This window comes from Sturnira hondurensis, unplaced genomic scaffold (assembly GCF_014824575.4).
Source record: "Sturnira hondurensis isolate 20B ecotype Veracruz unplaced genomic scaffold, ASM1482457v3 Scaffold0021143, whole genome shotgun sequence".
Lineage (NCBI taxonomy): Eukaryota > Metazoa > Chordata > Mammalia > Chiroptera > Phyllostomidae > Sturnira > Sturnira hondurensis.
Window position 1 is genome coordinate 21,743,693 of NW_028093774.1, and position 14,244 is coordinate 21,757,936.

At 47.6% G+C, this 14,244-nt stretch overlaps 2 protein-coding genes across 9 annotated transcripts in view; one reads left to right on the plus strand and one right to left on the minus strand.

The window, feature by feature from the left end:
* Positions 1-2,395, plus strand: part of NUMB (NUMB endocytic adaptor protein) — a 144,175-nt gene extending 141,780 nt beyond the window's left edge. For all 7 annotated transcript variants that reach the window (XM_037031661.1, XM_037031666.1, XM_037031664.1 and 4 more), the window contains one exon: positions 302-2,395. In XM_037031661.1, the coding sequence (XP_036887556.1) occupies positions 302-1,017 (716 nt within the window). In that variant the 3' untranslated portion in view covers positions 1,018-2,395. The remainder of the gene's footprint in view (positions 1-301) is intronic.
* A 1,421-nt stretch (positions 2,396-3,816) lies between these two features.
* Positions 3,817-14,244, minus strand: part of PAPLN (papilin, proteoglycan like sulfated glycoprotein) — a 35,956-nt gene continuing 25,528 nt past the window's right edge. For both annotated transcript variants that reach the window (XM_037031179.1, XM_037031180.1), the window contains exons 25-26: positions 12,259-12,425; positions 3,817-4,801 (exon numbers count right to left, since the gene is read on the minus strand). In XM_037031179.1, the coding sequence (XP_036887074.1) occupies positions 4,626-4,801; positions 12,259-12,425 (343 nt within the window). In that variant the 3' untranslated portion in view covers positions 3,817-4,625. The remainder of the gene's footprint in view (positions 4,802-12,258; positions 12,426-14,244) is intronic.

Consider the following 14,244-nt stretch of genomic DNA (forward strand, 5'->3'; position numbering starts at 1 on the left):
ATGTGCAAGGGGGTTTCTGCACCATGGATTAGCTCCAGCAGCAGGGAGGGGTTTCTCGTGCCCGCCAGCTGCCTCGGTTGCAGTCGAGCCACATCTAGAGAGCTCCTCTGCGTGGCTGAGACACAGCGTGGTCGGGCAGGTTCTTCGTCCCACCACAAACCCGCCTCAGCTAGTACTGAAACAGCCCAGTAGAAGCACTTGTTCCACATGTTAGGATCATTCAAACAACCAAGGTTAGCAGGTAAGGAATGCAGCCCCCAAAGACTGATTCTTTTGTCTCTCTTCATGTCGTTGGTTCCAGGGACCGAGTGGGGTCAGTCTCCTGGTGCTGCCTCTCCAGGTCTCTTCCAGGCTGGCCACAGACGCACTCCCTCTGAGGCCGACCGCTGGTTAGAAGAGGTGTCCAAGAGCATCCGGGCTCAGCAGCCCCCAGCCCCAGCTATCCCTCTGCAGCCAGTGCTCCAGCCGCCTCCGCCCACTGTCATCTCCCAGCCAGCGCCGCCTTTCCAAGGGAATGCATTCCTCACCTCCCAGCCCGTGCCAGGGGGTGTGGTCCCACCCCTGCAGCCAGCCTTTGTCCCTGCCCAGGCCTATCCTGTGGCCAATGGGATGCCCTATCCAGCCCCTAATGTGCCTGTGGTGGGCATCACTCCCTCCCAGATGGTAGCCAATGTGTTTGGCACTGCAGGCCACCCTCCGGCTGCCCACGCCCATCAGTCTCCCAGCCTGGTCAAGCAGCAGACATTCCCTCAGTATGAGGCAAGCAGCACTACTGCCAGTCCCTTCTTTAGGCCTCCTGCACAGCACTTCAATGGTTCCTCGGCTTTCAATGGTGTAGACGACGGCAGGTTGGCTTCAGGAGACAAGCACACAGAGGTTCCCACGGGCCCCTGCCCGGTGGATCCTTTTGAAGCCCAGTGGGCTGCGTTAGAAAGCAAGTCCAAGCAGCGCACTAACCCTTCCCCTACCAACCCTTTCTCCAGTGACCTACAGAAGACGTTTGAAATTGAACTGTGAGCAGCAGTCCCTACGGCTTACGTATTTTCTCCGTACTTAGGCAAGGTGGGGTGGGGTGGAGGTCAGAGCAGACTTTGTGTCCCTGATCAGTACACTTTTCGCTAATCCCAAAGGTCCCAAGGAGCATGTCCAAGCACAGAGCGCTCTGCCGGCGATTTTGCAAAAAGTGGAGAAAACCATTCCTAGAAAAGAGCTATCCTAGTTAAGCTAAAGACGTCAAGAAAATGTTCCCTTCTGTTCCCCTCCTCCTGCCTCAGCCCCTTACAAATCTCTGACAACAGAGAGGCAGACATACCTGAACCGGAATCTGTATTCAAAGCACATTTACTGGAATATAAAACACAACGGGAAGCAAAACGATCTCCCTTTGTTTTTCAGGCCGTGCACCTGCCTCCTATCAGTACTGGCCTGTGTTAAAGGTCAAGAACGGGGCGGCCTGTGCTCAGGCCAGGACAAGGGGCAGGCGGTGTGGCCGGCATTTCCAGGAGGGCACACCAGCAGCTGCCCAGCAGAGCTATATTTTAGGGGTCAAGTTGAGCTTCCATTTTGAGTAAGAATAAATATTATAAATATATATCAAAAAGCCAAAATCTTTATTTTTATGCATTTAGAATATTTTAAATAGTTCTCAATATTAAAAAGTTGTAAGAGTTGTAAGTAATCTTGCCAAAGGTAAAAGGGTTAACTGTAAGAAATTGTACATAAGATTGATTTATCATTGATGCCTAGTGAAGTAAGATGAGGAAAAGCTGGAGGTGCAGGCAGGACCCCAGCTCAGTGTCAGTCCGTGGAAGTAGCGCGTTGCAGCCACAATCATGCTTATGACCCACAGTCTCTCGGTTGTAGTTTAAATAAAGAAAATGAAAGACTAGCATTGTCCTGGTTTTAAACCTATGATGAAATTCCAATGTCATTATTTTAACGGACTCAATCTACATGTGCTCTACAGAGAATTTGTGTTTTCCTTCATGTATTGCTGCAGTTTCCCTGTGTTAACCCTTTAACACTAAGGTAACAATGGTCACATCCACAGACCGCAGCGCGGGTGCCATGTTGGCCTGTCATGTGGGTCTTCCTTGGTGGGTTTTGTTTTATCCTCTAAGTTTTGCCCCCACAGGTTTTGTGGGGACAGAGTTTCTGGTTTGTTCGGGGCGGGTGTGTGTGTCTGTGTGTCTGTCCTCGTCCCTCCCTCGTGGTGAGCAGACACCTATTGCCGGTAGCAGCCATTTGACCTCTGGTAACAATGTGAGATCCCATCTCATTTTTACTTTTGAACGTTGGCCTTACAATCAAATGTAAGTTATATATATATTTGTACTGATGAGAATTTATAATCTGCTTTAACAAAAATAAATGTTCGTGGTAGAAGCTTCTCCCATGAAGGGCTGTTCTTTTCCCCTTTATTAGCAAATGAGTTGACTTTTGGTTCTTTTGGTCTTGTTCTCTCCATTCTGCTGCTGCAGTTTGGTGACTAGAAAATCTTTTATTGGGAGCAGTATATTCCTAGAGTTCATGTTTGTATTTACTCTTTAGGCTTCAGTTGACCCTAAGGGCATCTCTAACGTCAGATTCTTGCTGCCCAAAGTGTGGTCTGGACAACAGCGTGGACTCCACCAAGGAGCTGGTTAGAGATACAGAATCCCGGCCCCACCCCAGTCCGCACAGGCAGAATCTGCATTTGAACACGAGTCACACTCAGAAGTCCAGGGCTGGAGCAGGATTCTCAGCCTCAGATACACATCAAAATCCTCATGCCCAGCCCATGCTCCAGACCAGTTACATTCCAATCTCTGGGGACTGGGACCCCAGGTTTTTTAAAAGGCTCCCACTATTGAAGAGGGTTGAAAACCAGTGGTTTAGATTCAGCTTGACTCTCACCTTGAACTTCAAGCCCACTTATTCTGCGACTAATTCTAAGAAGAGCTAACTTACTTCAAACTTACTTTATGAAAATGTGTCGACAGCAGACCAAATATTGGTTTAATTAAAGAACTGAAGGGTAGGCTGGGATGGGAGTAAAAGACAGAAAACTGTACTTGAACGATAATTAAATTAAAAAAATAAAAATGACAAAAAAGAACTGGGGAGTCCAAGAAAGTAGTCCTTATTTTCCAATTTCTATAGAAAAGCCAGCCATGGTAAATAAAAGAGGATGCTCCTCAAATACTGTTTTTACATAAAAAGAAGAAAAGACCTCTGCTCCAGCCCGTGTTTTCTTTGTTGAGTGACAGGTAAACCAACAGGTGTCCCTCACCCAGCCAGCCTGGTGGCAATTAAAAGAAACCTTTCCCTTTAATGCCTGTCTTTCCCCGAATAACATCCGTCACTAGGCCCAGCCAGCCCTCTAGAGGATTGGTAGAAAGTTCAAGTGGAAAGGGACTCAGAAGCTCATTAAATCCAGGCACTTTATTTTTTTTAATATTTTATTTATTTATGTTTAGAGGGGAAGGGAAGGAGAGAAGGAGAGAAATAGCAATGTATGGTTGCCTCTGGTGCGTCCCCTGCTGGGAACTGGCCTGCAACCCAGGCATGTGCCCTGACTGGGAATTGAACTGTGATCCTTTGGTTCACAGGCCCGCGCTCAATCCACTGAGCTGCACCAGCCAGGGCTAAATCCAGGCATTTTAGCAGCAAGGAATTGGAAGGTCTGAGATGAAGATTGACTTCTTCCACCTCCAGCCATTTCTGAAGTCACTTCCTTATTACTTCATCGCCCTCCCCTCCATTGATCCCCCCATCTTGCTGGTGCCGTTTCTAACAGTCTGGCTTTCACCTGGCAGCCCACATTTGCTTCACAGATTCCTGTGTGAGGAGGAGAGACTCCTTGTTGGTCACAATACAGAGCAGGCCCTTCGGTCAGCTCCACAGGGGTGGGAGGAGATCCTCACAGCCAGCTCTGCATGTCGGCCTCAGGAGGACTTCTGGCCCCAGCTTCCAGATGGAAGTAAGGAGCTCTCCCAGTTCGTTCATGCTCAGAGAACAATGCAGCCGCTCCCCTTCCAGCCCAGATCCTATGCTGAGCCTCAGTAAATTTTACTTTGCCCAGAGCTTACACAAACATTAGGCTATTAACCATATGCACAGATGGGTTTGAAGCTCGTTGCTGTTTACTACCTGGAAGGGTGAGAGAGACTAGAGCCATACCTCACTGTGTGACCCCAGATGAGATTTAGTTCTAGCTAAGACTCCTTCCCTGTCACAGCAGGAGTTAGACAGGTGTTAACTTTAAAATCATTGTGCACCTTTCTGTCCAGCTTTAAATGAAGTGAGAATCCTGGTAGCTTGTTTTAAAGCACAGTGAATTGATCCTGTGTAACAGGCATTACAGAGGAAAGTTGTAAAGGATGTCCTTATCCAAACAGACCTCTCTTCTTGACAACTGAGCAGCTACCTGCAGTCACGTGAGAAATGCAAACACTGCGAGGGACTCAGAGGGAGGCTGGTATGGCTGCCGCTGAGGCTCAACACTGTCTGCCAGGGTGGGGGTCGGGGTGGGGGGTCTCTCTCCAGAAGAGAACTCCCTTTGCCAGCCACGGAGGGAGAGCAAGAGTCTCTGCATGTCTCCCTGGCCCTGGGAGTTGCTGTAGAACTGGGGCTGGAGCCGGCCCTCATCCCTGCTGCCAGACCGGCTGAGCATGAGGCTGGACACGGGAACAACTGGCACAGCAGAAGCTGGAGTAGTACTCATTGCCACAGAGCCGCGCCTGCAGGATCAGCTCACAGTTGGCCAGCTCCAGCTGGTCGATGCAGTCCCTGCTGGGGTCCCTCTCCTGGGAGGCCCGTGCTGCAAAACACCAGAGGGGAGAGAGTGGTAAGGAAGCCCTGTGCACACTGAAATTCTCACCCACCACTTCACTTCCTTAAAAGGAAAGTGGTTCTGTGACTGCCAGATTCCCCTCACAAAATGCAGTTACTCTGTAACCTTTCAATGCCTATATGTACAACTACAAAGAGGGATCGCAGTTTCCACCCATTCTTTTTATTTTCCAATTACAGTTAACATACAATATTACATTACAGTGTTATTGTCTGTATTCCCTATGCTGTACTTTACATCCCTGTGACTGTTTCTATAACAGGCAGTTTGTACTTCTTAATCCCTTCACCCTTTTTCACCCATTCTCCCAAACTCCATCCCCTCTGGCAATCATCAGTTTGTCCTCTGTATCCGGGTTTGTTTTATTTTTGTTTTAATTTATTTATTTTTAGAGAGGGGAAGGTGGGGAGAAAGGAAGAGGAAACACCAATGTGTGGTTGCCTCTCATGCGCCCCCTACTGGGGACCTGGCCCACAACTCAGGCAGGTGCCCTGACTAGGAATCGAACTGGCAACCCTTTGGTTCACAGGCCAGCACTCAGTCCACTGAGCCACACCAGCCAGGGCAGTAGTTGTATTTTTGAGGAACGTCCATACTGGTTTCCACAGTGGCTGCACCAATTTACAGTCCCACTCACAGTGTATGAGAGTTCTCTTTTCCCCACATCCTTGCCAACACTTACTGTTTGTTGATTTATTGATGATAAACATTCTGACAGGTATGAAGTGATAGCTCATTGTGGTTTTAATTTGCATTTCCCTGATTAGTGATGTTGAGCATCTTTTCCTATGTCTTGTTGGTCACCTGTATGTCCTCTTTAGAGAACTGTCTGTTCAGGATCTCTGCCTGTTTTTCAATTAGGTTGTTTGGGGTTTTATTGGTGTTAAGTTGCAAGTTGTATGAGTTCCTAATATATTTTGGTTATTAACCCTTTATTGGCTGTATCATTGGTGAATATCTTCTCCCATTCAACAGGTTGTCTTTTTGTTTTGTTAATGGTTTCCTTTGCTGTGCAAAAACTCTAGTTTGATGTAGTCCCATTTGATTGTTTTCCCTTTGTTTGTCTTGCCTGAGGAGACATATCCAAAAATATATACAAATTACTAAGAGTGATGCCAAAGAGTTTACTGCCCAGTTTCTTCTAGGAGTTTTATGGTTTCAGGTCTCATATTTAGGTGTTTAATACATTTTGGGTTTTGTATATACTGTAGTATAGTAATCCACTTCCATTTTTCTGCATGTATCTGTCCAGTTTTCCCAACACTATTTATTGAAGAGACTGGCTTTACCCCATTGTATGTTCTGGCCCCCTTTGTCATAGGTTAATGGACCATATAGGCATGGGTTTATCTCCAGGTGGTCTGTCCTGTTGCAGTAGTCCATGCGTCTGTTTTTATGCCAGTATGGTTTTTTGGTTACTGTAGCCTTGTAGCGTAGTTTGATATCAGGCAGAGGGATACCTCCAACTTTGTTCTTCTTTCTCAACATTGTTTGGCTACTCAAGGTCTTTTGTGATTCCATATAAATTTTAGGATTATTCTAGTTTTGTGAAAAATGCTGTTGGTATTTTGATAGGGGTTGCACTGAATCTGTAGATCGCATTGGTTAGCATGGACATTTTAACAATGTTAATTCTTTTTATCTGTCAGCATGGTATAGCATTCCATTTATTTGTATCTTCTTTAATTTTTCTTCAATGTCTTCTAGTTTTCAGAATACAGGTCTTTTACCTTCTTGGTTAAGTTTATTTCTACCTAGGTATTTTGTTCTTTTTGATGCAGTTGTAAATTGGATTGTTTTCTTAATTTCTCTATAAAAATGCAACTGACTTCTGAAAGTGAATTATATATTCTCGCTTATTTGCTGAATTAATTCATTAGTTCTAATAATTTTTGGTGGATTCTTTAGGGCTCTCTCTGTATTGTGTTGTATTATCTGCCAGTAATGACAGTTCTGCTCCTTTCTTGTCTGACTGCTATGGCTTGGACTTCCAATACTACGTTGAATGAAAGTGGTTAAAGGACATCCTTGTCTGGTTCCTGATCTTAAAGAAAAAGCTTTCAGTTTTGCCCTTGAGTATGATGTTGGCTGTGGGTTTGTCATGTGTGGCCTTTATCATGTTCCTTCTTTCCCACTATTCTAAGGTTTTTTAAATCATAAATTTGCTGTTGGATTTTTTCAAATAATTTTTCTGTATCTATTGATATGATGATTTTTTAAATTAATTTTATGTGGCATGTCACATTAATTTGATTTGCAGACACTGAACCAGCCTTGCATCCTGGGAATAAATCCCACTTGATTGATCATGTATGATCATGTATGACCATGTATGGTCTTTTTAATGTATTGCTGAATTCAGCTTGGTAATATTTTCTTGAGAACTTTTGTATCTATCTTCATCAGGGATAGTGTTCCATAATTTTCTTTTTGTGTGTGTCTTTTTCTTGTTTTGGTATCAGGGTAATGCTGACCTCATAAAAAAGAGGTTGAGAATCTTACCTCTTCTTTTTTGGGGGGGTGAATAATTGAGAAGGGTGGGTAGTCTTTGAGTGTTTGGTAAAATTCACCTTTAAAATCATCTTGTCCAGGGCTTTAGTTTGTTGGGAGTTTATGTTTTTTAATTACTGACTTGATTTCATGAGTAGTTACATTCTATTCAGATTTTGTTTCTTCCTGATACAGCCTTGGAAGGTTATATGTATTTATTTGGGCCCTCTCTTTTTTTCTTTTGAGGAGCCTGGCTAAAGGCTTCTCAATTTTGTTTATATTTTCAAAGAACTAGTTCTTAGTTTTATTTATCTTTCCTAGCGTTTTTTAAGACTCTACATTTATTTCTGTTTTGATACTCATTATTCCCTTCCTTCTACTCACTTTGGACTTTGTTCTTCATTTTCTAATTCCTTTAGGTATAAGGTTAGATTGACATTTTTCTTTTCTTTTCTTTTTTTTGAGGTAGACCTCTTTTACTATGAATTTCCCTCTTAAAACTGCTTTAGCTGTGTTCCATGGGGGGTCATTTTGTTTTCATTTTCATTTGTCTCAAGGCATCTTTTGATTTCTTCCTTGATGTCATTGTTAATCCATTCATTGTTTAGTAGCACATTATTTAGCCTTCACATGTTTGTCTTTTTCTTATAATTGATTCCTAGTTTTATATTATTGTGATCAGAGAAGATGCCTGACATGATTTCAAACTTCTTAATTTATTGAGGCTTGTTTTGTGGCCTAACATGTGGTCTATCCTGGAAAATGTTGTGTGTGTACTTGAAAAGAATGTGTATACTGCTTTTACATGAAATGTCCTAAGAATATCAGTTAAGTCCATCTGTTCTAATATGTCATTTATATCGTCTTCTTGGGCTAATTCCTGTATCATTATGAAATGCCTTTCCTTGTCTTGTTATAGCCCTTGTTTTAAAGTCTATTTTGTTTGATATAAGTATTGCTACCCCAGCTTTTGGGGGGGAACCATTTGCATGAAATATCTTTTTCTATCCATTTATGTGCATGTCTTTCATCTGAAGAGGGCCTTGTTTTTCTATCCGTTCAGCCACCCTATGTCTTTTGATTGGACCATTTAGTCCATTTACATTTAGAAGTGCTGATAGGTATGTAGTTGCTGCCATTTTATTGTTTTCTGAGTGCTTTTGTAGTTCTCTGTTCCTTTCTTAGTCTCTTGCTCTCTTGTATCTTGATGACTCTCTATATTCTATAGTGTCAGGTTTGGATTTCCTTCTCTTTATTCTCTGGTAGGTTTTTGGTTTGTGGTTACCATGTGCTTTATGTATACCAGCGGTGTTTATAGCAGTTTATTGTAAGTTGATAGTTACTTAAGTTCAAACACATTTCAAAATCCCTACAGTTTTACCCTCTCCACATTTACGGTTTTGTCATTTTTTTAAACTTCTTTTGTGTGTCCCTTAATGTATTATTATAACTACTCGTACTCCTCCTGCTGTTGCCTTTTAACCTTTCTGTTAGCTTTATAGTTGGTTGTTTCACTACCTTTACTGTTTGCCTTTGTGAGAATTTTTTCTTTCCTATGTTTACTTACTTATATTTGTTATCTTTTTTCTACTTACACACCCTTTAACATTTCTTATAATACTGGTTTAATGCTGAATGAACTCCTTTAGCTTTTTCTTGTATGGGAAATTGTCTCTCCTTCCATTCTAAACGATAGCCTTGCTGAACAGAGTAATGTTGGTTGTAGGTCCTTATTTTTCTTCGCTTTCAATATTTCATGCCAGTCACTCTGGCCTGAAAACTTTCTCTTGAGAAATTAGGTGACAGTCTTGACATTCTTGGAGGTAACTAACTGCTTTTCTCTTGCTGCTTTTAAGATTCTTTTGCCTTTAACCTTTGGCATTTTAATTACAGTGAGTCTTGGTGTGGGCCTCTTTGGATTCATCTTGTTTGGGATTCTCTGCACTTCCTGGACTTGTATGTCTATTTCCTTTGCCAGGCTAGGGACGTTTTCCATCATTATTTCTTCAAATAGATTTTCAGTCCTTTGCTCTCTCTCTCTCTTCTCCTCCTGGTACCCACCCATTGTAGGCCTTGCTTTAGCATGCAGTCCTCCGCCCATTACTCTTTTGCAGCCCAGCACACAGCCCATCGCAGACTCCCAAATACTGACTGACTGGGTGATTGAACATCTCTGGAAGTTAACTCCCTACCCTCCTGTTAGGACCTGAAGGGCTGAATGACAACTGCCTTGGCCTGTAGATGGGAAGGAAAAAGAGTAGGATCAGCCCTCAGGAAAATACTGAATTGGCAAGAGCTGTCTTGTCCTCTCTCTCACTGCTGATTTTCTCCAACCTCAGGTTTTGTGCCTTTGATAGTACCAGCTGATCTTAGTTTCTTAGTTCCCCATATTTGCAGTTTCTCCTCTTGCCCTCCCCCTGAAAGCAGTGACTGTCAGGCAAGGGACAGGAAAACCCGGCCTGTGAGCAACAACTCCAACACTGCACTGAGCACAAAGCACTGGCCGCCGCCTCGTCTGCCTCGACTAGGAGGGGCTGCTTTGTGGCTCGTAAATCCCTGTGTGAGCACCACTCCACTGCTTCATCTCAGGACTATACTTCCCTCTTGACTTCACTCCCCTCTTCTTGCTGGAAGGGACTCTTGCTCCCCCGTAGCTTAGGCCTGCATAGCGCCTTCCCTTAAGTCAGACCACTGGGCCTAGGGAAGGCTTATCCATGCTGCCCCGTGCTTCCTTCCAAAGTGCAACTAAAAGACCATGACTACGAAGGCTCGCCATCAGTGTGGTGTGAGTGCTGACTACCTACACTTGCGCGAACAGCAGCCGTTTACGCATGTGGTTTAAAAAAGCAGGACCTTTCATATCACCTCTCAGCTGTTGCAGCCCTCGGGCCTGTCACAGGGCCCAGAGGTTAGGAGGTGCTCAGCATCGTGACTAAGCACACCAGCTCCGGAGCCAGACTTCCTAACTGCAGCCCTGGCTCTCCTCCTACCTTCCAGCTGGATGACTCTGCCCCGCAGTGGGACGCTTCTGCTGTCCAGGCCTGTGTCTCCTCATCCGAGATGGAGATGAGAGCAGCCCCTCGGGCACACAGTGAGCATAGCTGGATCTGAGTGTCTCACTGTGCCGCCCCACGGCCTCATTCCCTCTCGTTTAAAAAGTTGAGTGACCCCTGTGTCTTCTCCCTGTAGTGTTTTTCGTTTCTAACCAACCTTTTAGGCAAGATGGTAGAAGTGTGTCCCCGCCCGACTGTAACTGGCTCTGGCACCACCGCTACCCTGCTGCCAGCACTAATTCCAGGATGCCACCAAACCGGGACTAGGGCAAAGGGAGGCCCGCACAGGACGACGTAAATGGCAGAGAGCAGCTTGAACCCTAATCAGTGGAATGAATACACTTAGGAGGGAGACCACTTCTTATAAAGAAAGACGCTCCCAAAACACCTTAGATTAGCAACGCGCACATCCAACATGGAAAGCACACAGCATCGTGAGCACCCCGCCGGCCCCCCGCAGCCCTCAGCAAGCAAGTTTCTGATTGCAAGTTGGTTCCCCACATAGACATGGCTATAGCTGATCACAAACACGACTGCCAGGGTCCTCTGAACAGCTCTCTTTCTCAAATAAATCTGCATTCCAGTTTGTCTCAAGTCTTGCAAGTCTGCTTATTGTGTAGACAAGAGGTCAGTTTGCTGGGCACGATCAGAGGTGCCGAGTAGCCCCTGCAGTAGGGTGCCATCACTGAGGTGGTGTGTGCGTGCATCAGTCACCTTTCTGAGCACCTGGCGATGCTCAGCACTGGACTGGCCCCAGGGGTGCGAGTCCCAGTCACTGTTCTGTGGAGCTCACAGGCTGGAAGGCTGGGTGTCGGTCCAACTCGCTGAGCAACATCCCTACCGTGGACCTTCAGCCTCCCGTGCTGACCATTTCCCACCCCATTCTGGCAGCCAGGAGGCCAGCGGGGCCTGCACCCCGAGTGTAATGCTGCCCCTCGTGCGGAGCTTCAGCCCTAAGGGCCGTGAACGCCCCATCCCACAGGCCAGCACAGGGATTGCCCAGGCACACCCTCCCCCAGGTCTGTTGCAAACCCCATGAGAACTGGCTGTAGGCCCTGCTGTGCTGACAGTGAATTCAGACCCAGGGCGCATGGGAGGGCAGGCTGGGTGTGGGGCAGAGCTCCCCACCCCCTTTCCTTCTGGCTCATTTGAATGTAGAGCTCTTGTGAGTGTGAACATTAAGCCATAGGCTGTTTCATCAATCATAAGATGCTCTTATTTTCGTATCTGAACACCTGCAACTTGGACTACATGTTAATTGACGGGGCCTTAGCCATATGTCCTTTAATTGGCAGCCTTTTTTTTCCTTAGTGGTATGAAAATAATGCATCTTACAGTATGGTATTTAGATTTGTTGAAATTTGGTAACTCAGCAAGAGCTGGAGAATATAAGACTAAAATGTCACACTCCTGAATAATGCAAGTAAAATTCTTCCCACTCACAGGTGCACTAGTTCAGTGAAAAGAACATTAAATATGAGAAGTCCAAAGACCTGGGTTCCAGCAGCACCTCGGCCACAGACTTGCTGCGCGGCTTGTGGAAACACGCTTGAGCTCTTTCTGGAAACCCGTCTCACTCGTGGGACGGTGGCTCTAACCCCTGCCCCTTCCCTTCCTCCCAGGTTCTGTGGTCAAAGGGCCACAAAGGCGCCCTTCAGTCTCAGGACCGCGTTTCGCCCCCCAAATTAGAATGGACACATTTCGACGATCTTTCCGCCTTAAGTATTATGATGAAGTGCCCAGTCAGTCATTGTTCTCAAAACCAGGAAGTCTAAAAAATAACACGAACGCCACCCATTCAGCTGATGCTGCTGTACACACTGCCCCCTTCGTCCGCACCATGACCCTGTCGGGCGGTGGAGTACAAGGGCCCTTTCTCACCTGGCGGGGCCACCTTCACCTCGGCGCTGCGGCTGGCGGCCTGGCCTCCCCGGTAGCTGCTGCACGTGTAGGAGCCCGCATCCCCGGCCCGCAGGTTGTGGATCAGCAGTGTGCCGTCTGGGGACTGGTGCACACGGTGGCCATCAGCCCGTATCGGCAGCCCGTTCCTGGAAGGGAGAGGACACCGGGAGAGCTGCCAGGGCCTCCGGTCTTCAGGCCCCAGGACTGTGTGACCCACTCCCAGAGCCAGGAGGCAGCAGGAAGGGGCCACCAAAGGCTGTTCCAGAGCCCGCTGCTCCCTCTTTGTGGACAAACAGGTGACTCACACCTCAAGGGAGAGGTGAGACAGGGTACCCGAAAAATAGGACATTATCAAAGCTCACACCAGCAAAGCAGTGATCTGAGTTGCTGTACGTGGGCCTCTTCCCCACAAAGGAAGCGCATGCTCACCTTCCATCAGCAAAAAGGACCTGAATGCAGCCACGAGGTGCCAGGCCCTGTGCTGGATGAAGGACATAAGCCCCTTCCACCTCCAGGGCACTGGGGTGGGGATGCAGCGGTTTGGGGGAGACCTCCCTGAGGAAGACGGCTAGCGGAGACCTGGCCTGAGGATGAGGCTGCAGCTGGCTGGCAGACGGGGAACACGGGGACTGGAGCTCGAAGGAAGGTTGAAGCCAGAGCGAGAGAGTGAGAGAGGAAGTGTACATGGCTCTGGCCGGGAGTTCGGGCTGCGTCCTGGGGTGATGGAGGGGTGGCAGCCAGGCTGACACGGCATTTATACTTTGAAAGGATCGCTGCCTGCAGTGGAGGTGCAGGACAAGCTTGACACCAGACCAGGTAGACGGCACAGGCAGTAAGGGACTGGGATGAGGGCCAGACCTGGGAGGCTGGGGGAGAGGAAACCAAGGATGACAGGCTTCCAGCTTGGGCAACTGGGTGATGGTGGTGTCCCTCCGCCATGGGGAGACTCAGGGTGGCGATGAGGGGGCGACTGGGGAGGTTCTTTCCCACAGTTTTGCATGGTGCACGCCTGTGAGACACCCGGAAGCATTGGGTTTGAGGTCTGCACCCAGGTGGGTGGTCCAGGAAACTGCGTGTCTACCTGTTTGCCCAAGGTGAAGTGAGATAAACCGAGGACCAGGGACAGTCCTGGGTGCAGTGGCGTCTAAGGGTTAGGTATGAGGAGATGAACCAGCCAGGGAAAGAGCAGCAGCAGCCAGAGAGGCAGAAAGGACACCAGAAGGCTGCTGCTGCCTGAGGCCAAGGGCAGGAAGCCCAAGGAAACCCAAGCAGTCAGTGGAAGGACCCAGGCCACCTGGGGACTGGAATGTGTCCAGAGGGTTTAGGAGCAGGTAGGTAGCTCATGGCCTCGGCCAGGGCAGTCTCCTGGGAGCAGGGGTGGATGTGAGGCCCCAGTACAGGGCCTGAGCCTTGAGTGGGGGTGGACGGGCGGGGGACACCCACTATAAATAGTGGAGCTGTAGAGAGGAGACTGGGAGAAGGCCAGGCTGCAGGGAAATGTGGGGTGAATATAAGAGGGGAGTCCTGAGCATGTTCGCTGCTGGGAAGAGCCAGGGGAGGGCCAGTTTCCATCCTGGCATCACCTCTCACTTGACCAAGAACATCCTTCCCCTCCTCAGCCTTCGAGGCCCAGCCAGTGTCACCTCCTTGGCCAGTCCTTCCTTGATTTTCCCAGATGGGGGGCAGCCTCGCTCCTCAGTGCAGACAGTAAGTATGTGGGGCAAATCTCTGGAGCTTGGGGGCATGGTGCTGTCCCCTGCCTGAGTGCCCAGGAGGCTCAGATCTTCCCAGGATCCCCTGGGAGTGCTTACGGCTCTGAGTGTCCTGGGATCCCAAGAGCCTAGCCTACTGCTGACACACTGCCAGGAGGGAGAAGGCAAAAAAAGGGCATGCTGAATGAAGGAATCAGGCCAATGGATTTGGGGTGAAAGGACACTGAGGTCCCCAAAGCCAAGTGTAGCCCAG